The sequence below is a fragment of the Balearica regulorum genome, chromosome 3, assembly GCF_011004875.1.
Source record: "Balearica regulorum gibbericeps isolate bBalReg1 chromosome 3, bBalReg1.pri, whole genome shotgun sequence".
NCBI classification, from domain to species: domain Eukaryota; kingdom Metazoa; phylum Chordata; class Aves; order Gruiformes; family Gruidae; genus Balearica; species Balearica regulorum.
The window spans coordinates 73,365,113-73,389,243 of NC_046186.1; the positions used below are offsets into that span (position 1 = coordinate 73,365,113).

Sequence of the window (24,131 nt, forward strand, 5' to 3'; positions counted from 1 at the left end):
TGGTGCAGTTACTAATAGAATTTCTAAGTTTTAGGCAGGATTAAATTTACAAAGTTTTCTGGGAACAAATTACAGCATCCTGTTGGATGAATGACGGTGCTGCTCCCAGTGGCTGCTCCCCTGTGCATGTCAGTTCCAAACTCTGAAATATCTACTACTCTGGTGGGTGGGTCATAAAATGATAGCAAAAATTCCTAAGAGAAGAGAATATCCCCTTAGCCAGGTCACTTCTAATATTTTTATAACACTGTTGACATTAGGACTAAGTATTTGGGATTCAAAGTGGGGAAGGCAGGGATTTTTTTTTTTTTAATCTAGGAAGAAATAGAAATTTTAATATATGATTTGTACCTTCCAAAGACACTAGAAGTGTTGTGAAATTGCATCCATGCCTTCAAGTTAAAAACAGCAACGAAGAAAACTCAGACTCTAATATAAACATTGAAGACTAATACACTGGAACAAATACGTTTCTAAACGTAATTTTTTTCATGTAAATGTAAATAAGCTTAGCAGCTCTTGAAGAAAATTAATAACTCTACCTAGTAACATAAATAGAAAAGTTTCTACAAATAAAAATGCAGGTAGACATTAGAATGTACTTGTCAGAACCCTCTGTAGGTAATCATGCTTTGTAACATCCATTGTGAAAAGTATAATTTATTGATGGTCAGAATAGTGTTGCCTTTGGGGAAACTGTAACCTCTCTGATTGTTACCCCTCTGCAAGGAACCAGTCTTTAGAGAAATGGGTGACACCAAGCTGAACAAATCTCTACCACAAAAGGAAGCTGTTTTCATAAGAGACTGGTACTGCTTCTAATGAGATCTATAGTTAAAACTTTTTTGAATTTACACCATTGCAACATGTTCAGTGAAACAACAACAAACCCACAGAGTTGCATGTGGCATAATAAAGACATATAAACTCAAAGCCAGAGGTTATGTTTATTTACACTTGGCCTACAGAGATTTTAGACTACCTAAAGTTACAGACCTTTGCCAATTTTATCAGCTTTCTCTGCTTTCTCAGGTGTATCTGACTGCTTATTCACAGATGAAGCTTCATTTTTTAACTCTGAGACTTTGGTCTCTTTAGGTTTTGTATCTGACTGAGAAATATCAGGTTCTGGAGTTTTCTTATTTGGCAACTTGAATTCTGGCACGATCTCTTTCAAAAAGCCCCAGACTTTGTCCAAGTATCCAGGCCTTTAAAAACAAACACATGTATGTGTCAATGGTAATATTTACAATACAAAAAGAAAGTGTGATTGTCATTTAGAAAACACTATATATACTACAACTGACAGTCCAACTCTTAGAAAAGGTACTGGGTTATTTTAGTAAATAAAACACACTTGCCGGATTTTGTGTATCAGCCAATTTGTTGAGAGACAAATTATGGACAGATCCATAAAGAAGGGATAATGGTTAGAGAAGCACATAAATAAAGCATCCTTTTAAAACTTTTTAGTAGATAAAAGTTGCGGCAGGGAAACTTGCAGACCATTTTGCAACTACACTGTATAATAACTTGATTCTGGCTCTGTACATGAAAAACCTTCTCAAAGATATTTCCAAACTAGGTTTCCCTAACTGTTTCAGCACAGGTAATTCCATGCCTTTTCCACTGATTCCACCAGCTACAACAGCATTTTGATATGACATGACAGTTGCAGCCATACTGCTCCACAGAAGCTCAGTGATTCCAGAAACAATCAAAAACTGAATGAATCTTTCAGGGTCATGAAAAAGTTTCATGCAAGTTAACTACATGCAACCTCTTAAAAAAAAAAACCAAAAAACCCCAACGATTGTACAATGAGCCAAAGCCATCTTTTACTACTATTGCAAAGACTCTGTGGTATTCACATTTTCTTATTCCAGAATATAATATATTTGCAGCAAGTGCCAGATTCGTGAATGCTAGTTTTACAATTGCAACAGCAAAAAATACCTACATAAACAAAATGTAGGTTACTTAGACTTCTAAGTCCATGGGCTACATACACACTACTGTAAGACATAAATATATCAAAAACCTAAATTGCAAGCAGAGCTTGGGACATAAAAATTGCTGAAATGAGAGCTAAAATAGCCCTTGACTGAACTTATTTAATACTGAACTACTGCTATAAATAAACAATTATACCTAAATAAATTAGATGTAAAACAAAACTATTTGTTATTTATTTAGGCATTAGAATGTAGACATCAAAAGGTGAAAAAGTGTAATTTAAAAAAAAAAGTCTAGCTATTTAGAGCCTGTATTCTATAGTACATTCAGATCTGAAGTTATTATTATTACTTGCAGACATTTTCTATCTGTATATTAGATGAAACATAGATTTCTCTAACCTTGTTTTCACCACAGTGTTCAATATTACTTAAAAATAAATTAATTTTATAAAGAATAGGCATCAGCTTAACATGATAAATAGCTTTATAAGCAACTGCATGACCTACAAAGAAAAACTCAATAAAATTGCATTCCTTGAAGGCACATTTCTCAAGTGCCAGAAGTAAAAAAAGTACACTTCCCAAAATTGATGCTGAAGGACTTTTAGGGCTTAGCTTTATTTTTCATAATGCTTTATAGAAGTAAATATTAAACAACTAATATGTAAATTGTTTAAAAGAAGAACTTACTGGAGAGGAATAACTTCTGGTATCCAGCCAGTTAGTGTATGTAGAACTGTAAATTCCTCCAGCTCTCTTGTTCCACTTTCACATGTACTGTAAGACAAAAGCAGACATTATACAGAATCGTAAGTAAACTCTGTAGCCTACATTGCTTTGTGTAGGACCAAGACCATACACAAACAGAATGGCTTGCTGAAAAACAAGTCATTATTTGCAATTTTAGGAGTTTTCCAATCCACTGCTGACTACTAGCATACAAAGTCAAATTTGCTTTTATGCCTTTGCCTCAGGCCTATTATTTTAGTGTTCCCTCCAGTGCAACAGCATAGTTTCAACACTGTTAGCAAGCATACTATGTATACTTGTACAAAGTAAAGCCTCTTTTTGGAGGGTTGGAGATGTGAGTTTGTAATCCCTTACACTAGAAGGGGGATATGAATCTAGAACTTCCATTTCCCAAGCAGCTGCACTAACTCCCAGGTAACTATGCACAAGTTGGCTGTATTTCCAGTGTACCACATTCCACTTTTTCAAATTGATACAGTCCTCTACTCTCTGGAGAGATTTCTGTCTGTAGATCCTGACAAGACCAAGGCTAAAGATGCCAGCACTTGGCCATGACTAACCCTTGTGATCTGGAGAAACATGCTGCTGTATTTCAAATACGTTCCTGCAAACAGAGTGTCCTAATGGGCAGCTGTAGGCAACTCACTGGCCTGTATTTTAGATCACTCTTCCAACAAACATAAAGTGATATGACCAGAACAGGGAAACTTGACTATCCAGATCAATGTTTTGAATTATTTTCTGAAGCTTGGTCCTTTAAACACTTGGTCTTCATTGCTCATCTCATAGGAATCTGTGGCTGTAACTATCAATCATTTGCACCATGGGTCACCTGCTGCTTTCCAGGTCAGTTTTAGGGAAGTGGATCATGGTACAGCCCACAACAGCAGAACTACAGGAAAAGCATCAAAAGTAGCTTACAATACCCTATTTTCAATACTGGTTAAAACTTCTTGAACATTTCCATTTGGCAGAAAACAAAACGTGAAGCTTTTGGGGAATAACGGCAAACAGATAAAGCAAATAGGGAGAGCACTCCAGTTTCTGTGCAAAGTTTTTTTTTGCACAACTGTATAAACGCACATCTAAAAAGGAAACACTGCATCTTCCGTAGCTACAGGGGACCTTGCTTTACTGATTTACTGTGTCTTCTGTCAAAAAAGTGTATATTTGTCATTACAAAATTTTTAGCAAAATATATTTCCCATATATATACTAAAACAACTTTTTGCAAATTCCATGTGACTTCACAAAACAAACCAAAAGTGAGCTGACTAAACATACCTAGTATTTGCCAGCTTAATGATAGCTTTGGAAAGCAACATTGGCCAAAGCTCAATTTGACAAGTTGTAGCTGGTAGTAACAAATTATCCTCTTCATTGAAAGGCATAGTGTCATCCACAGTGATCTTCCTCCAGCATCCCTATGACATAGGGAGGGGGAGTAAAGAAGAAAGAAAATACTGAGTTTGTGGGCTGGAAACAGAACATATATGTAAGAGAACTTTTAATGTTTTCCCAAGAACCCAATTCTACTGTAATTTGATTTACATTGCAGATGGTGTTAAAAGAAGTTCTCATATAATATCCGAGAAGCATGGAAACAGTATTCATAGCATTTTATTACTGCTCTTATTTATTTCAGAAATTAATCTAATTGCAGTTATTTCCAAATATATTTCCTCTTGTATGTGTAGTCCATCATGTGCATGCATTCATTTCAGTCTTTCGTCACACGAATACATAACCTCTGCAGCATTAAATTCACACACAGAGTAATGTCCTCTGCTGAGGAAGCTGTGCAACATCATTTCTGCCTTCTCAAACTCATGTAACTCATTTCCTATATGAATATAGGTTATTCTGTATGTGGAGGCAATAGTAAGGGATGAGGAAAGCACAAGCATGTTAAGCAGCTAAGTGCTCTCCCTTACAGGAAAGTTAAGAGATTCTTCCAGTTTTAACTGCGTTTCTATTTCTTCCTCAGTGCTGGCTAGCTGACATGTATCAAGAGCAAACTGCATGAAACTGCCTTTTAAAATATCATATCTGATCTATACTGTATTAGAACTGTAAGTTTCTCTTAATGCAAATACATGGTGTAGGTTTATTTAAAAATAAAATTAATATGATATGCTCAGGGTTTTATTCCTTCGGAAGACACACGTATCAAACTGCAACATGCATAAGTGCGGCCATTCAAAAGCTCTCCCCAGCTTTGTTTGCATTTATGTTCATTCTGAAAGATGGGTGGATTTATAAACAATTTAATAGGGTGATAGAGAAGTAAAATAAATCTCTCCTTAATTTCATTCACAGGAAGTTTTTGTACTATAACCACTAGAGTAATGGTTTCCAGCATAGAAATAGAATATGAGCAATTTCCCAAGGGTCATGGAAGTGTTTGAGTAATTATTTAGTATTTGTAACCGTAGAGATTTCTGAAAGAACTCTACGCTGAGGTGTTTCTAAGTAAGTGACATGCTGCATGCAACTGTGAGGCTCTCTCCACACCTCCAACACAAAACTTGACCAGCTTACTCATCTGAGGCACTGACCTGCTGCTGCCCTTCTCCAGGAGCATCATTTGCTGCATGTGTGATGCAAGTTTCGTTACTTTAAAGTTCTAAAAACATTCTGAGATGGGAAAGTTTGTGCCCTCTCCTTTTGTAGAGCAACATTAATTGTCTCAAATAATGGTAAACTAGAGACTTGCCATGAGGACCATTAGGAAAACAAAATTTCTTCACTCCTCAACAAATTATATAAATATTTTCTTCCTCTCCTCTGGTACATTTTTCTGTCTCCTATTGTTATGCATTTAAGAGTGTTGTCCCTGAGTATTCTGACCTGCACTCTTACATTCCATCTTCCAAATCCTTCCATTAGCTGCATCAGTGCTTTTCACAAACACAGCTCTCACAAAACCTCTTTCTGCCCAGTTTCCAAGAGTTTCATTCTTATCCTTATTGTTACTTTCTCTTTTGACTGCCTCCTATTGGCCGACAACATCTCAAAAAAAACTCTATTTTTTTTTTTTTTTTTTTTTTTTTTACCATGGGTTAAAACCAAAAAAACTTCCAGGTTGTTCTTTCTTGATTCACCTCTTCTCCTCCTGCATTTTATTCAGTCTTTGGTAGTTCCTTTTTACGGAGGGGTTTTTCCATGCATATGTATTAATAACATATTCTCCCAGAAAGCAAAATGAGCAATTTTATATTTTTTTTAATTACCTCATCGCATTTTAAGGATATGAAGTAATGCTGAATATACCATTTCCCTCAAAAATTCTTTTAATATTTAATTGCTTTTTCTTCTAATTAATTATGCCATATTTTGGATTGAATTATCTAAAGTAAAATTCTAGCTAGTGGACCTTAGTGTATCTCACTAAGAAGTTCTCCCCTAGGATTATCTTTTTTTCCATTTGTAACTAACTATAAGCAATGCCTTTGTAACCTCTATTAAGCTGGAAGACACCCAAGTTAAACACATGATAGTCTAAAGTCTAAATGATGCTGAAACTTTGGAAAAGAATCCAGGTGTCACCCTTTGGGTTTTGGTCCCATGACATAAATTTTTGCAGAGCAGTCAAAGCTGTAGTCATAGAACTTGTCTTGCAGAAACTGGGAGGTTTAGTACTTACAGCTGAGAAGGGAAGAATATTCAGTTCTTCCACTCCTTGATAAGTGCTTTAACCATCGCATTTTATGCAAAAGGAGAGGTGGCAGCCATCTGATAAAAGATATGAGCTCTCTAACTTTTCATGCATTCTCACAGAAGAACCTAGTGCTTGGTATCTACATAGACAGATGTACCTAATACAAGGTACCTAATACAAGGTACAATACCCTAAGTCAGCTGCTTAGTCTCTAGGAAAACTCTCAGAAACTCTGAATGTTTATTTGACTAATTCTGATAGCTCCTCATTCAGCATGTGACACAACTTTATCACCCTTGGGAAAAAAACCCCACACCTACCCCACTGACAATAACAGACCACTTCACCGCCTGAATTCATCTACTTAAATTCTGCTGCTGGAGACAGTTGGTGTGTGGATGCCTAAAGCAGGTACCTCAAGTAGGTACTCTGGATATGTCCATAGCTTACCTGGATCTACTGCTATGAAAATGTTTCATTTGAGAAGCTGAAGCATCTAAACCTGCTTTGTTAGAGATGCTTATGTTTGTTTAATTCACCGTGTGCCAAGGAACAGATATATCTCTTTCAACCTTTCAATGCACAGAAGAAATATTTATTGAAAACTACTGTTTATGTGTTTATTATCAGTAACTTGTCATAGCCTGTTTTTAAATATTGTATATCAATACTATTAGCAACTTAAATTTCATTAGAACCTTTGGCCTGTTTAATCAGCTGTCTGCATTGTCTTAGCTGTTCACTTGTATTCATGAGCACCAATTTTCACTTCTTTTTAAAAAAGCTTTTACACATTCTTTTTTAGATATAACTTTTTCTGCTTCCATGAATTCTACCTTTTAGAAGTCCAATGGGATAACTTTGAGTTTTCATTAACACTTCCAATTTTATGCTTCCAACTGACTGTGTGAAAAATATTTTCAAGTTTGGGCAACTGGAAGTTTAACAGGGTCAATTATATGTCTTAGTGTTTTGCAACATATTCTGTATGCAAAAGACAAATGTAACTAGAATAACCCTAACATAGACAACTTCTAACTTTTAGGTCAGTGATTATTTCTTTGTTATTAAGTTGACGGTAAAATGCATTAAGTCGTCTGTTATCTTTAGAAACTCCATTGGATGTTTTGGTTTTACCAGTACATCTTCAGTAAATGGTCCTCACACTGGAAGTCTTTAATCACCTTTCAATACAACTGGATACAAATAGCTCTGTAAAGTCAGCCAAGTAACTGAGTTACTTAATAAAAAACTTTCTCAATCCTAATACACCAGTGGTATGGGCCACTTGTCTGACTCTACTAAATATTTGCATCAAACCTCCATATTCTATCATTCACTACACAAGAACAGAAATATTTTGCATATTATCTCAAAACAATTAATGCATGCACACCAAAAAAAAAAAAATCAGCAGATGAAACTAAGACTGAAATAAAAATAGAGTAGAATTTATGGAATGAGAATTTAAATCATTCAGTTTATAGTGCAGTGCAAACCTCACAATCAGTCTTCATATTTTTCTGTCAATAATGAAACATACCTTCTTATTTAGTAAAAGCCAATTAACACCAAGAATTCAAGTGGTAAAAAGGAATTTCAATTACTGTAGCACCCACATATGTTGCTTAGTATCATCATAACGTTTTGAGACACAGAGTAAAAAAAAAAAAAGAACAAACCAAAATATCAACAAGTACTTTCATTAAACAAAAAGATGTAAGAAAAAAAAAAGAAAGAAAATTTCTGTAAATGTGCCAAATCAAAACCAGTTTACATTGGACTATAAGAGTCCTATAAGGACTATATCTATAAGGACTATAAGACACATAATTTAGAAATCAAACCCTGTAAAAATAGGATGTCAAGTATCTATCACATGCAGCTCAAAGAAACTACAAATGGTTAAAATTAATCACTTCTTAAAACATTATTTTAACCACTCACTATACAATACAGAATGAACCAATTTTCTGTCAAATGTATTGAAATTGTGCTTTGGGCTAAAGAATGACATTAAAAATGCTGTCTGACACAAAAATGTCACAAGTATCAGAAAAGTTATTTCAATAGATAGTTTGAACATATGCAACATTAGCAACTGTCATTATTAGATCCTCTTTCTGCAATGTAATAAACAAATGAACTCAAGTGTAGTATCTTTTTGCAGTGCCCAGAGGGAAAAAAAACTAGCAATCAGCAAAATTCTACATAATTTATGAAAAAACAATATTGTCTTTTCAAGTAATAACTCTGTTTTATCAAGTTCTAAGTTGTACAAAAATCACGTGAACTGTAAAAGGCATTTTTATTAACATGTATCAACAATTTGTCAACAATTCTACTCCTATGAATCCATATCTTTTCAATAATAATAAATACCCTAACCATTAAAATTCGCCATGCTAGCTGCATAATATTTATATATTGCTGGAAGGAATTACTCACCATCCAATAAAGTTTCACTACATATTTTCCATAGCTATTGTACAGTGGCATGTGTCCCTTGGTAGCTTTACATAAGGCATAGATGTGTTCCCATGGTTTCCAAAAAAGTGTGGATGTTCCATTAGTTAAAGCGTTTTCATTATGTATCCTCCAGACTGCATAAATTTCACTTACAATCCATCTTATCAGCTGAAAACAGAGAAAAATAGAAAAAAAAAAAACAAAAAACTTCAAATTACACCTTTTAGAAAAATGAAATCAAGTTATATAATGATCAAATAATTAAAAAGATCCTGTTTTAAATGAAGTAGTGACATAAAAGTATAGCTATGGTTTCATGCAAAAATTCATTTCACCGGTACAAGTTTTCTTAAAATCCTCATAAAGTCTATCTACAATAACACAAAACTTCATGAAACTCAGTAAAGATGCAATATAAATTATGCTGTTCAGCATTTACCAAAGAAAAATGAGTACATATGATTTCAGAATAAATTATGTTACAGGACTTGTGAACTGTCACTTGTTTAATTGCTTATTACTAGATATAGTATGGTTTTAATACTTATTTGTACTCTGTAAAAAACAATCCTAAATCATTAAAAGTATTTAATAATTTTTAAAATTTAAAATTAACTAATTTAACTAATCATACTTTAGTGCACGTTTTTCTAACATGCATATTTCTGATGTATGTTATAGTTTCACAAGTATTACCAGACTCTGACAGTGATTTATATAATCGAGAATGAGAATAAGCTTATACTACAAGACATTTGCCCTAAAATTAATTAGTCGTTCTGTGGACAGCAAAATTTACATCATCTGATTCTGGTAGCTTCTTCGCATACTTTCTGTGGTGGTGAATTTTGAATTTGTATTGAATCACTGAATGGAATAGAAATTACGAAGTAATATTATATGCAGCAAGGCACCCAGAAGCCTTAGTTCTATCTGCTTTATATTTTCCCCTGATCTGTAGAAATTCAGTAAACATTTATTCAACTCTGGAGAGAAGGAAAAGACTGACTGTGTGACAGAGATTAGCACATACATGTAAGCACACTAAGAACATGACTTCAGGAAAGCTTGAATTAAAAAATATAAATGCTTTCTAATATAGCTTTTATTTGCTTTTATCTTTAGAGAATATTATCCAGCAATAATCTTTGTAGTTCACAGGCTGTATACTTTAAAAAACCAACCAAACATGTTTGGAAAATCTCTTACCATCATCAATTTAATTTTTAAAATGCTAAAAAAGGTAAACACTAATTGTACAAATCTAAATGATTTCTTGCTGGTTTATTCCCATCATTCTTTTTTCACTTAAAACATTCATCACAACTTATTTCTTCATGGTAGACATTTGGAGCGAAATCCAAAAAGAGTCAAAAAGAATGAAAGAAAATATTTTTTTTAAAGGGACATTAATGTATTTCTACCTACCTCACTACAAAATATATGCTCATTTGCTGAAAAAAGGTCAAATGAGGTTTCATTTTTGACAACCACAGGGATCTAGGAGAAAGTAAATTAGTTAAGAACATAACTAAATTATGTGGGAAAAAATTAAATGAACAGTAATATTTAACAGTAGTGACATACAAATGTTAGACATTTGGCAAACATTTGTTAGACATTTGCAAACGAAAGGCCATCAGTTTCCTAATCTTGTAGCTGCTTTGGTATTTCTTAATAAAAATGTCTTAAAATGTAGATATTCAGAATTTAAAAAAAAAAATCATTATTTTTACCAAGAGATTTAAAGAGTACCAAATGAAATAATTAGATCAGTAAATTGAGATTCCCTTAATTTATTCATAATGTTTGCAGTTCTGCATTTAAATCATGACCTATTTGGCAGAATCCTATGGGTTAGGGCTCTAGAAGGTAGGGGGGTCCAAGAGAGCTGGTCAGTATTCAAGCACGACTTCCTTCAAGCTCAAGATCGGTGCATCCCTATGAGTAAGAAATCAAGCAAAGGAGGCAGGACACCTGCATGGATAAGTAAGGAGATTCTGGAAAAACCTCAAAGAGAAGAAGGAAGTTTAAGGAATGTGGAAAAAGAGACTGACCATTTGGGAGGAATATAGGAATGTTGTCAGAGTATGGAGGGATGCAACGAGGAAGGTGTCCAAGTTCTGGCTAGGATAGAGTTAATTTTCACAAGGAGCCAGGACAGGTGAGCCAAGCTGGCCAGGGGGCTATTCCATACCATGTGACGTCATGGTCACCAACTAGACCCCTTTTATGGTAAGCATGATGATTAACTCTATCCTAGCCAGAACCAGGACAGAAGGCTAAGGCCCACTTGGAATTAAATCTGGCAAGGGATGTCAAGGACAACAAGAAGGGCTTTTTCAAGTACATCAGTAGCAAAAGGAAGGCTAGGGAAATGAATGTGGGCCTGCCTCTGACTGAGGTGGGTGCCCTGATGATGGAGAATACAGAGAAGGTGGAGTTAATGAATGCCGCCTTTGCTTCAGTCTTTACTGCTGTGGCCAGCCCTCAGGAATCCCAGACCCTGGAGGTAAGAGAGAAAGTCTGGAGAAAGGAAGACTTTCCTTTGGTTGAGCAGGATTGGGTTAGAGATCATTTCAGCAAACTCCACACCCACAAATCCATGGGCCCTGATGGGATGCACCTACGAGTGCTCAGGGAGTTGGCAGATGTTATTGCTAAGCCACTCTCCATCATCTTTGAAAGGTCATGAAGAGAGGTGCCTGAGAATTGAGGAATGCCAATGTCACTCTGGTCTTCAAAAAGGGCAAGGAGGACAACCCAGAAAACTACAGGACAGTCACCCTCACCGGCATCCTTGGAAAGGTGATGGAACAGCTCATTCTGGATGTCATCTCTAAGCATGTGGAGGAAAAGAAGGTTATCGGGAGTGGTCAACATGGATTTACCAAGGGGAAATCATGCTTGACCAATCTGATAGCCTTCTGTGATGGCATGACTGGCTGGGTGTATGAGGGGAGAGCAGTGGATGTTGTCTAGCCTGACTTCAGCAAAGCTTTTGACACTGTCTCCCATAACATCTTTATAGATAAGCTTAGGAAGTGTGGGTTAGATGAGTGGACAGTGAGGTGGACTGAGAACTGGCTGAATGGCAGAGCTCAGAGGGTTGTGATGAGTGGCACAGAGTCCAGTTGGAGGCCTGTAGCTAGCAGTGCTCCCCAAGGGTCAGTACTGGGTCCAGTCTTGTTCATCAATGACCTGGACGAAGGGGCAGAGTGTACCCCCAGCAAGTTTGCTGATGATACTAAACTGGGAGGACCAGAAGGCTGTGCTGCCATTCAGGGAGATCTGGGCAGACTAGAGAGTTGGGCGGAGAGGAATCAATTGAAAATCAGCACAGGCAAGTGTAGGTCCTGCACCTAGGGAGGAATAACCCCAGGCACCAGTATGGGTTAGGGGTTGATCTGCTGGGAAGCAGGGCTGCAGAGAAGGACCTGGGAGTCCTGGTGGACAAGAAGTTATCCATGAGCCAGCAATGTGCCCTTGTGGCCAGGAAGGCCAGTGGTATCCTGGGGTGCCTTAAGAAGAGCATGGCCAGCAGGTCGAGGGAGGTTATCCTCCCACTCTACTCTGCCCTGATGAAGCCACATCTGGAGTATTGTGTCCAGTTCTGGGCTCACCAGATCAAGAAAGACAAGGAACTATTGGAAAGAGTACAGTGGCAGGCTACAAAGATGATGAGGGGACTTTCCTTTTATGAGGAAAGGCTGAGAGAGCTGGGGCTGTTTAGCCTGGAGAAGACTGAGAGGGGATCTTATCAAGGTTTATAAATATCTAAAGGGCAGGTGTCAAGAAGATGGGGCCAGACTCTTTTCAGCGGAGCCCAGCGACAGGGCAAAGGGCAATGGGCACAAACGAGAACACAAGAAGTTCCATCTCAATATGAGGAAAAACTTCTTCACTGTGAGGGTGACAGAGCACGGGAACAGGTTGCCCAGAGAGTTTATGGAGTCTCCTTCTCTGGAGATATTCAAAACCCACCTGGACTTGATCCTGTGCAACCTGCTCTAGGTAATTCTGCTTTAGCAGGGGAATTGGACTAGACGATCTCCAGTGGTCCCTTCCAACCCCTACCATTCTTCAATTGTATGATCATAACACTATCTCATATCTCATACTTTGAGTTTACCTTGGCCGCCCATCAAGATTCAAAGGGATTTGTTTCCTCATGGTCAGTTAGATACTGGTATTGTCAGTATGAACACTGACTTTATCAAATCTTTGACTGTATTAGCACAGTTTTGATGACTATTACTTGTTTATGCAGTCTGCTTTCTTTTTGTAAGCAGTTTAGAAATAACATACTAGGATTGTAGTTTATTGAACTAGATACATCTATGCTTCTCATCATTTATTGGTGATCATTGCTTGATACTTTGCTTACCACACTAAATAGGTTTGTTTATGCTTTCTTTTATAGTTACTAATAGATTAGGTAGCAACATGTATCATCTTAATAGCCTTTCATCACTTGACATTTACATTCATTTTTAAGAACTTAAAAAAATTCTAGTAATCATAGCTTCTTGATTCAAAATACATTGGACCAAAACAAGCATCAAAGTTTTAATCAGGTCTTAAAGAAAACAAATGCTTTCTTCATAGTGTTCTAAAGATAGATTTTAAAAGCTATTTTTAATACAGATACATGTTTCCATGGCTTTCTGGGCTGCCAGCTCTCTTGCCCTCATCTTTCAGATACCTCTATTCAGTTTATGCATTTTGACAGCATTTCTCATCCAGTCTTTTGGTCTTGTCAATTACTCCTCTGACCTCCCCCTCTCCTTCCTCTGATAAACATTAAACTTGGACCTGTTTAGTGTCTGGTTAATAAAAAATGAAACTGACAAGCTGACAAAAGGAAAACTGACAAGCCTGAAAAAATTGGAAGGGTGGTCAAAGAGTTTTAAAACTTCAGCATTTCATCTGAAGAAAAAGTGCTTTAAAACTTAGATTAGCAACAGCATTGGAGAACACTAACCTTTGAAATTGTAGGCTGGTTATTTTCTTTGCAATTAATTTTAAAAATAAACTGGGTAAGAGCTTTGCATAATTTTAAAATGTTATGATTACCATCCAGACAAGTACTGTCAAAGATGTGGACATGTTCTGTATGCAGACTGGAGAAATACAACAGTTGAAGTGAGAAAAAGTACTGTATTTCTGGTAAAGTTAATTCATAGTTTTAGGATAGATATTTACTTCAGATACCTGCTCAATGGAAGCCTTAGTTTGAACAAACAGAACTTGTTTTGCCATGACATTGATTTTTAAGTGAGAAAACAAGAACACAAAGAAAAACAGCAAGGCATCTCTCTGTAAAGATGTCTTCTAAATGAATGTGGAGTCAAAAGGTGGAGCAGACTTGGGGGGATACACTGCTATGATGTTTTGCACAAGGAGGTGCTGGTCCATGGTGATCCTGGTAAGAAAGGCACTCAGGCTCCATAGAGTATAATTTAAAATACTATTATAGAGCTAACTATAAGGAAAGAGATTAGTATATATAACCTTATGTACTTTTAGACACTGGGAACCCCAAGTTGTGCAGCAGCAAAACAGACTTCTGATCCACATGCAGCGTTCTGTGCAGATCCCATCCGTACAAAGGGTTATCCCATTTTGCTATTATTAAGCTATGATATATTTGAGCTATTACAGGGTTTTCTTACAAGAAAACAACTCTCTCCATCATTGTAAAACAGAAAGGATGTTCACTTAAGAACTTGCTGCTGCATTTAGATAAAGGCAAGGAGATGCAGGTGATGTAACTGCCGGCAACAAGCGGGAGCTGCCTGCAGTCTCCTCCCTTACAGTGCGCTGCCTGAGTTTATCCAGCAGGCAGGGATCACGCCCAGCACCACGCAGGCCTGAAGGACAAGCTGTGTGTGCAGCACAGGTCAGCTGTTGCATGCATCACTGACTCCTCACTGCACAACGGTCTCCTAGACAGGATGACTACACATGGTCAAGTGGGTTTTATCCATTGAACTGATTTACTCTACTAATTTTCCTCTATTTATGACATAGCTGGGCGAGTAGCATTTTTTTCACTATGACCTTGCTTGTTTCTTACCTTATTTGTTAAAAACTCATGCGGACGTTTCCATGAATGCACTTTTAAGGATGCTGGCAACTCTATTTTCCCTTCAGGATCCTCAAAGACATGCTATGTAGAATGTGCATGAACACAAATAGAACATTGTTTATTAATTACAGTATTGTATCTTCCACGAGACTTAAAATATTTTATCGCTCACACAACAATTCACTTAAGGGGAAAACCAGCATAAAAAAGAACTAATAGTTTCTATAACTCTGAACTAAAAGGATACGAAGCCCAAACTGAAGATTTAGCACAAAAGCCGCTTATGTTGTTCAGAGAATGTTACGGGGCCTGCACTGTCTAAATAGGTCTATGTGAAATGTTTCCTTTCTTTTCCACCATTCAGAAAAACCCCTGAAAAAACTGTTTAAGCTTTTAATTCAGGCATTCTTCTACCAAGTTGTTTCTAAGTACTTTTTCTAACTACTTATTTCCAAAGCTTTTTAAATTGAAGACAAACTAATCTAAAGCAATATTTACACACAAACAAAGCAGGTTCCATGCACTTAAAACTGCTATAGAAACCAGAGAGAGCTATAATTATACAGCATCATGAATTAGAGATTCTTACAGACAGAGAGACAGACTTTCATATAATTTTCAAACTTCCATTTCCAAAGTGATACCTATTCTCCATGTCAACAGAAGGTGTAAGGATATATGAGATCTGTTTACTTAATAGCACAATGTAGGATGAGGAGATGCCTCTGATACTGCTCATGCCGACTGAGAAACTAACCGGTTAACATGGTTAGTGCCTTCTACTTGTGCCTGAAATTCTAAATAGCTTTTAGGCATATTATGCATTTCTGTGTGTTTCACAGGCCACGGTGTACACTGTTTATCTTCTACAGACTAACCAAGAGAAAGAGCTTCTGGGAAGGAAAAACTACAATGCTTTGAGTACTTACTGATTAAAGGAAGGCAAAAGAAAAATTTGGCTGACAAAACCAGGTTTAACATATCTTTTATTTAAAGTGGCTACAAGACACAACTGCCAGGTCTCAGGAGTTCATGCTCTAAGGACAGGAGCCTCAACCACAAATTCTACAGGAAGGACAGGCAAGAAACAGGCACAAGAGAAACAGACAACATCAAATGTACAGAGCAGCACACTGCGCTGCTCTAAGAGAGGCTATTGTGTAGGGGTGCTTGATAAAAGAGCTTTAGTGTTACAAGGAGAGATCACTTCCAACTGATTCCTTTTCCCACACAAGAAAATAGGATTGTTTATATTCTTGCTCTAAGTGTACTCAAAGGCACTGGAAGCCATCGCTAATTCTGTTTCTAACTGAAATACCCTATATGATGTTGAATTCTGGCTAGCTGCTTGGATCAAAAGAGGCCACATTAGAAAATTATTTAGGTCTATAAATTTGTCTGCTGTGACTGACATATTTAACAACTCCTTTGAACAAGTAAAAAGAGCAATGTTTCTTATAGCTTGTGGCTGAATGATCCAGTAAACACCTCAGAAAGCCTCATGCTAAAAAGAAGAAAGATTTTCAGTTACAATTATTTTTAAATTTTATTTATTATAATAACATCTGGCAGACCTAATAGATTAGTGCTAGATGAATGTTTAGAGTACAGCCCAAAGACACCAAGTGTGTTAACAGAACAGAAGGAAGACACAAAGGAAAGTTATTTACCTGTCAAGTTAACAGCAGCATTCAGTATAGAACCTATAACTTCCCTCAAAAGAGTACTTTGGCCTCTCAAAAGAGTGCATAGGGCTACAGTATATTTAAGCTTGGGGTAAGGAAAAAAAAAAATCTACAAACACACATGCTAACATATACATAATACACAAGAATATATACAGAACATATGAACCATGCAGAATTTGCATATAAAATAGATGATTTACCACAGTATGAAATGGATTTTACATATCACTTAAAAATGCTAAATTTAAGAAACTCTTTAATACTTTTACTGCTACTGTGCATAAAACACACATACATTCTCTAGCAATAACCAGTTTGAAAGAGTAAAAATCCAGATGAGATTTAAAAGTCGTTCCAAAGTTGGAAAGACTGAGGAATTTTTCTGCATCTAGTAGTTGCTCACTTTCTGCAAAATAACAACTTCCCCTCAACCATTCTCCACACATTAGAACTACAGGCAGTGTTTCACATGTCCAGAAACTGAGATGTGCAAAAGAAAACATCTGTTTTTCCCATAATAAAGACGGGTGCATTTAACCTTTTGAGTCCACAGAAACTGCAGTGCGCACAGAAAGGATTGCTCTGAGATACTGCAACAGTTCATCTTCTTCTCACATCCCACAGTTTTAATTATGTTATGAAATAGATTTTGGGGTTGCCTTCTTTTTTAACTATTAATGTGCACACATTGATGCACAAACATACATTAAAAGTTCAATTAAGAAGCAACAAATAAATAACACACAATACTTTTAGTTTATCAATTTAGTAGGGAACTATTTAAACTTATTGAAAAGATACGACTGAAAATTAATATATGTATCAGTAACAAATTATTTTGAAGCTATGCCAGATAGATACTTTATGAAATACAGGTACAAAAAATGAAGTGGAAATAAAATGTGTATCACACAACTTACTGAAATGGGACTTTTTCCAGTTTTTTCTTTCTCTTTTCCAACTTTTCCAGTATCCCATTTTTCTGTGTTGATATCTGCTTCATTCCATTCTGGCCAAATAGGAAATCTCCACCTCTCATTGGAAGCACCTACATGGGAAGATATAGTTGCCCTAGAAAACAAAGAGAGGTATGAATAAAAATGAACAGTATGTTAGGTAAGGGTAGTAGGAAAGATCTGGAAGGGGACACGGCCAGGACAGCTGACCCAAACTGGCCAAAGGGGTATTCCATATATGACCATACTACATCATGCTCTGTATATAACTGGGGGGGTTGGCTGGGCGGGTGACACAGCTCAGGAACTAGCTGAGCATTGGCTCTGGGTGGTGAGCAATTGTGCTGTGCATCACTCGTTTTGTATATTCTTTTACCATTATTATTACTATTATCCTCTTCTTTTTCTGTCCTATTAAACTGTCTTTATCTCAAGCCACAAGTTTTACTATTTTTTTTCTTTTTGATTCTCTCCCCCATCCCACTGCGGTGGGAGGGAATGGGCAAAGTGGCTGCCAGCTGAGTTAGACCACAACACTAAGGAAAGTGCATGTCCACTGCTTAATGAGGCCAGGAACCTAGTGACAAAGGACATAGGAAAGGCCAAGATACTCAATGCCTTTCTGTGTCTTGGATTTTGTTGGCCAATTTGGTTCTCAGCCTCCCAATCCACGAATCTACTAACAGAGTCTGTGGGAGTAAAGCATTATCTACAGTAGAAGAAAGCAGTTAGAAGGCACTTAAGCCAACTGGACACACACAGCTCCATGCGACTAGTTGGGATGTGAGCAAAGGTACTGAGGGAGCTGACTGGAGTCACTCCAAGGCTCCTGTCAATCATATTCAAAAGAGCATGGCAATCAGGTAAACTTTCTGATGACTGGAAAAAGGCAAACATCACACCCATCTTCAAAAATGGTAAGAATGAGTATCCAGGGAAATATAGTGCTTGGAGAGACTTTAACTCAAATGGACAAGAACCTAAGCAATCTGATCTAAGCTGGCCCTGCTCTGAGCAGGGGGTTGGACTAGATGGCTTCCAGAGGTACCTTTCAATCAACATTCTTCTGATTCCACAATACCCTTTTGTCGACAATAATGAGGACAGACATGGGTAAAAATAAAGATTTCTCCCTGTCTAGACAATAACTACATTCATTCACACTACCAATAACTCTTATTGGAAGACAGCTGTGAAAATTCAATACCATCTGTGCCTTCTGCTGTGCAAAGAAAAAAATATAGCTTCTACCACTCTAACTGGAAGGAAGATGTATTCTCTGGAGTGATACCTTGCTTTGCTTTTCCATCTTTGTCATCTCAGTCATCTGTAAACGGCCTCCAGCCTCTCTCTATTATGTTTGATCTTTCATTAACGATATCATTTTTTCTCCAGCATTTTTCTGAAGACTCAAATGATGTTTCATTCTATATTAAACAATACTTGACATGCAACTGAAAACCCTGGCGTTTACCAGTTTCTTTAGATCACTAGGAACATCTATATCAGTTCCAGTTGTTTCAAAGAGTCTGCTCTATCTACACTGACTGCATTCAAGAAGAACAAATAAAAATAGAATACTAGCTGTACCAACAGCTTCAACGCTTGTGATATTTTGAAACTTTGACCCTTTCAACATTGATTTAAATACAACTCCTGGCAGCTTCTTATGTATACTTGTAAGCAAAAAATTACAAGATTCTTACTTTTTCTACTTTTTTCTTATTTCAGGTGAAATATGAATGACATATGTAGGAATTTTAAATATTCAAGGACTACTTCTAATTTTTTGTATTTTTTTCCTCCCTCTAAGTCTGCATTTGCTCTTTTAAATATTTATAGAAAAGCATAGAAGTTTCAAATAATAATAACAATAATAATAATAATAATATATTCTGAAGTCATTCCCAAAGATGATTAAATAATAATTGCAATAATTGCTGTAAGATTTCTGACTGCTTTGGGTCAATAATGGAATAATAAAAAAGCATATTTAAAAAAACCGAAACAAAACAACAGTGAGGTATGGAAAGACTTCCCTAGCTTACTATCACACTAAGACAGAAAATTACTTTCCCAATCCACTTTGACATAACAGAATACCCTCAACACTAACAATGTGGAAGATATGGAAACAGTGCTATCTGTCACTGAGATGTCTAAACTAAGCCAAATGGTCCTGCTTCTCAAAAAGGACGATTCAGTAAGATTTTGGAAAAATTGATTAAAAAATGCAATTTAATTGGACTCCAAATATAAATGAGTAAGTGAAAAAAGACAGCTGAATTTATTAAAATACTGCATTTGAGGAAGGTTTTTCAGATGTTCCTTTATTACAAGAATTGAATAATATTCTCAATTCATTGAGAATTCTTTGAAACAAACCAACAGACACAAGGACAATGCAAAGCATTACTGGTATTTTATGGTCAAGCCGGTTGGCCTAATTGTACAAGAGTATTTTAAACACCAACTTACTGGCAGACTTCTTTTTAATCCTGTGCTAAACCCTAAAGGAGAAAAAGGAAGAATTGCCAAATGAGTGAAACACTATGAAGTTGGCACTAATTCACTTCAGACCCTCTAAGCAGCTTCTCCAAGAATACTGGTATAAATGATATAGTGCCAACAAGGGAAATAAGTAACAGCAGGATAGGCAAACACAACAGGGAAAAAAATTGCAGACAGATTATGGCCTAAATTTTTCAGAGACTTCAGATTTAATAGAGAGAAAGGAAACAGGCCCACAAGGTACTGGAAGCATGCTCTCTCAAGTTAAACATAGTCATTCAGCCTGTAGACATATACACATTAGCTACTCACCCACTCTCTAAGCAAGGAAGATCTTCTCAACATGGTCAATGGAGTCTAGGAAGCAAATATTTTCTTCTTAAAAGTAGATAAATCTACCTGTAAATGATCAGTCCTCACAGAGGGAACCCAGAAATACTGGAGGGAGTCCTCTCAAGAGAATTACAGCAGTAATGGTGTTTAGTTTCAGAACAGCATGGCTACTCCACCTTCCTCTCCCAGTACTCACATCATTCCAGATCACCAGACAATAATAATTTTGTGACACATGAAAATAACTTGTGCGCTATGCAGGTTTTGTAGAATTCAGGAAGATACCATTCTTTCTATTTTATTCTTTCTTCCAGATAAAGATTTAATACTGTCTTTCCTAAGCCCCCTTGCAAAAGTTAGATGCACCTTTAATCTTGCTTATCATTTTGATGCACTTTCCTTAACAATAAAACAAAACCCAAACAAAGGAAGGAAAAAGAATTAGTTTTTCACTTTTGCTTAGATGAGCAGATCTGAAGATGGAAATGAGGCATCTTTTCATAGTAATTTTGATTGGGAGTATTTGAAACAGATAAAGTTCTTTAATAGTTCAATAATAATGCCAGCACTGCTTCCACAGTGACTCTGGAGCTTTATGCAGAAATCTGGTTGCAGCCTTGACAGATAAAAGTGCTTCTGCTTCTTCTGTCTCCATGGCTGTACTTTGGAAGTTATGAAAAAAACTCCCTAGGGATTCCACCTTATTGATGACTTCTTCAGGGTTTCTGGTTAGTTATTTGCATATCAATATATCCAATCTTTTTTATTCTTTCTGCAGTCCTTGTCATTCCTTATGACACAGGGGGCAAAGACAATATTTTTTGCAGCTAAATCCTTTTCAGCTTCTATTTTCACTAAGGTTTCATTTGTTTATTTCTATTAAACCTACTTAAGTGTCAAAGTTTAAGATCTGATTTATATTATCATTCTAAGAAATCAGTATGGATGTTTTCAAGAACTTAGGACATAGTACTGGAATCTCTGCCTGAGGATTGAGATGCAAAATTTTCATTAACTTAATGAATTGCTACTCAGCAGCTGAGCTACAGTTACTATCTATGCACCTGTTCTTAGCTAACTTCAACTGTGAAGTAAAATATGTGTTTGCTTAAAGCACATTTTGCCAAATCAAATGACTGAGAATTAGTATCTGTAACAGCAACTGTTTAAACAAACCAGCCATTTTATTTGCAGTATGATACATTTAGGTGGTACAGTATGATTAGGTGTTTATATGCCAGCCTTTCTGCAGATGCAATGATTGTGAGTTTGGTCTTCATTTGATTCACTCTATTAAGAATGTGTTTATCTCCACAGCAGGGCATTTGTTGCTAAGTAACTGCCAACAGGCCATCACTTCATTCCATCTTAGTGCTCCCTGTAGGTGTTTTCAATGGTCACCAACATTACCCATAGCCTGTTGTAAAGATTAAAAAATAAACTGTGAATTTGATCATAACAGTACCCCAAGAGAAGACAAAATCTATTTGATGCTCATAATTTTCACCTTGTTCCCTGGAGAGTGTTGCCAATCTTTTATCTTTCATTAAATGCTATATATTCTTTCCATGAAATGTCTGCAACCGTTACACTGTACAGCTTAGTTTCATTCAAACCCCAGAAAATACACTAACACATGTCTGATGTCACACTGACTACAGTTCTTAGGATGGCCAATAATTAATGGAAATGATTCAGTAACAAGACATGACATTTAGGCAACCAATATCTGGCAGGTCAGTGAATGAGGCTCAGAGCTGAAACTTTTATGCTTTCCTCCTTCCAGTCCTCTGGATGCTCTGAACAACTCTATATGTACAGAGGTAAGAGCAATCTGAAGAAAGAAACAGGAATGAAGAATCTCACATCTCATATTCCCCATTGGATACCAATGTTGGGACACAGGGAGATGGACATTTTGGATTGTTTCCACTTACCAGGAAGCAATAAAGAAAAATGTGTCCCTGCCCTTGGGTTGTTTGAGCAGTCAGAAGAAACAATTTCTGGCCCCAGTAAAGGCATCTTAGGAAAAAGAGGGAAGAGAACAAACAGATGGCTCAGCTTCTCTTCCAAACATGTCCTGGGGGGAAGCTACTTAACTTTTTCCCAAATCTCTTCAGAACTCAAAGACAAAAGACCCCTTTGAAGATTTTATCTATGGCAGAAAGTTCTTTTAAACTTTAATCATTGAAATAGTTTTTCAAAAGTAGCATCTGAATATCTTAGAAACCCACAGCAGAAACCATGGCAACACTCAAGTTCATAAGAATCTGGAAAGGATATGAGAACTTTTGACCAAATATCAGTAACTGTTGCAAAATTATTTGCTCTTTTTCTTCATACCTAGTGCTGTTCTTCAGAAGAGGAATGAACAGAATTAGTCATGATCAGACAATCTAAGCAGCAGCTAAGGCAATACAGTCTTCTCTTTATTATTAATATAGTCAGCAGCAATTACAAAATAAAACCAAAATATGTATTTGTTGATTACAGTAACTTACCATTCTTCTTATCTCAGACATTGGAGCCAAAACTTAAAGGACTCCCTGGAGAAGAAAAATATGCTAGTCTAATTGCTCCGAGCTGTCATGGTTGGGGAGAGACTCAAGCCATGGATGCAGTTCAGGTACAATGAGCAGAACAAATAAAAGCCTATGACAACAGGTTTTGTGTACTGGGGTAGGATTTCTCCCTCAAAAAGCATGGACTGCTTTCTGTGTGAAGCAAGATCAAACTGTGGAAAATTAAAGCGATGACAGAAAAAAAAAGATTAATACCAACTGTTGGGGGTTTTTTTATAAGTATATTATTTTAAAGGAGTCTGTAATTTGGATCACTACTTTCAAGTGTAATATTCTCATTTCTAAACATAGCTGACATCCCTGTAGGTGTCAGACGAACTAACAGACTTTGGTAACTTGCACTGGTACAAATACAGTGATAAGGCAACTGAATATTTCATATAGATCACAATAGATTTGTTTTATCTTGTGTGACTAAATCTTAACAAAGTTAAAACATTGTTTTATGTATTTTTGGAAGAATTTATGTGAAATCCAGCCTTCATGCTCATAGCAAGCTCATGCACAGTGTTAGAATTTTAGACTCTTTTAAACTTCTATTTTTACATTCCAGGAAGAAGAATAGTTTTCATTGCACAAACTATCATTAATAAATGGCTCAAAGACAGAAGCAAAATCAGGTTAAGGTACAGACTTTGGAAAGAATAGCATGGACACTGCTGCTTTCAACAGCAGCACACATCAAGACTCTGCAGCCTATAAGAGCCATGCTAGAAAAGCTCAGCTTGCTGTTTTCAGTGGCAAGAGCCAGCTGTAGTAAAAATTCTCTGCTCAGGAGCTCTATGGAGCCAAAGGACTGCTCTTAAAAAGCTTTTAATATGGAATGGGAAAAAATATTTTACATATTTGAAAAACACTCTTGATAATGGAAGGTATCAGATGGCCTGGAAGTCATTCATTTGCCAGTCTTTCATATTCTACCACACTGAAAGTCACTTAGACTTTTAAAAGACATCCTTCAAAAATATGTGTTTTTAATTTACATTCCCAAGAGTGGAACACTGAAGATTAATCCCAAGAGATGCCTGCCAAAGTAGAAACCTTGTAATATCTGGCTCTTAGATGAGCACTTTTAATCTACAGAAACAAAGATAGTTTACAGAGAGGGGCTTTATATCCAGTTTTACAGGTG

General features: G+C 36.5%; 1 protein-coding gene across 1 annotated transcript in view; it reads right to left on the reverse strand.

Moving 5' to 3' along the window:
• ADGB (androglobin) overlaps positions 1-24,131 on the reverse strand; it is a 115,125-nt gene that overhangs the window by 80,632 nt on the left and 10,362 nt on the right. Inside the window, exons 2-8 of the mRNA XM_075748459.1 lie at positions 17,538-17,688; positions 14,918-15,010; positions 10,267-10,338; positions 8,818-9,006; positions 3,993-4,132; positions 2,649-2,735; positions 997-1,208 (exon numbers count right to left, since the gene is read on the reverse strand). Of these exons, the coding sequence (XP_075604574.1) occupies positions 997-1,208; positions 2,649-2,735; positions 3,993-4,132; positions 8,818-9,006; positions 10,267-10,338; positions 14,918-15,010; positions 17,538-17,688 (944 nt within the window). The remainder of the gene's footprint in view (positions 1-996; positions 1,209-2,648; positions 2,736-3,992; positions 4,133-8,817; positions 9,007-10,266; positions 10,339-14,917; positions 15,011-17,537; positions 17,689-24,131) is intronic.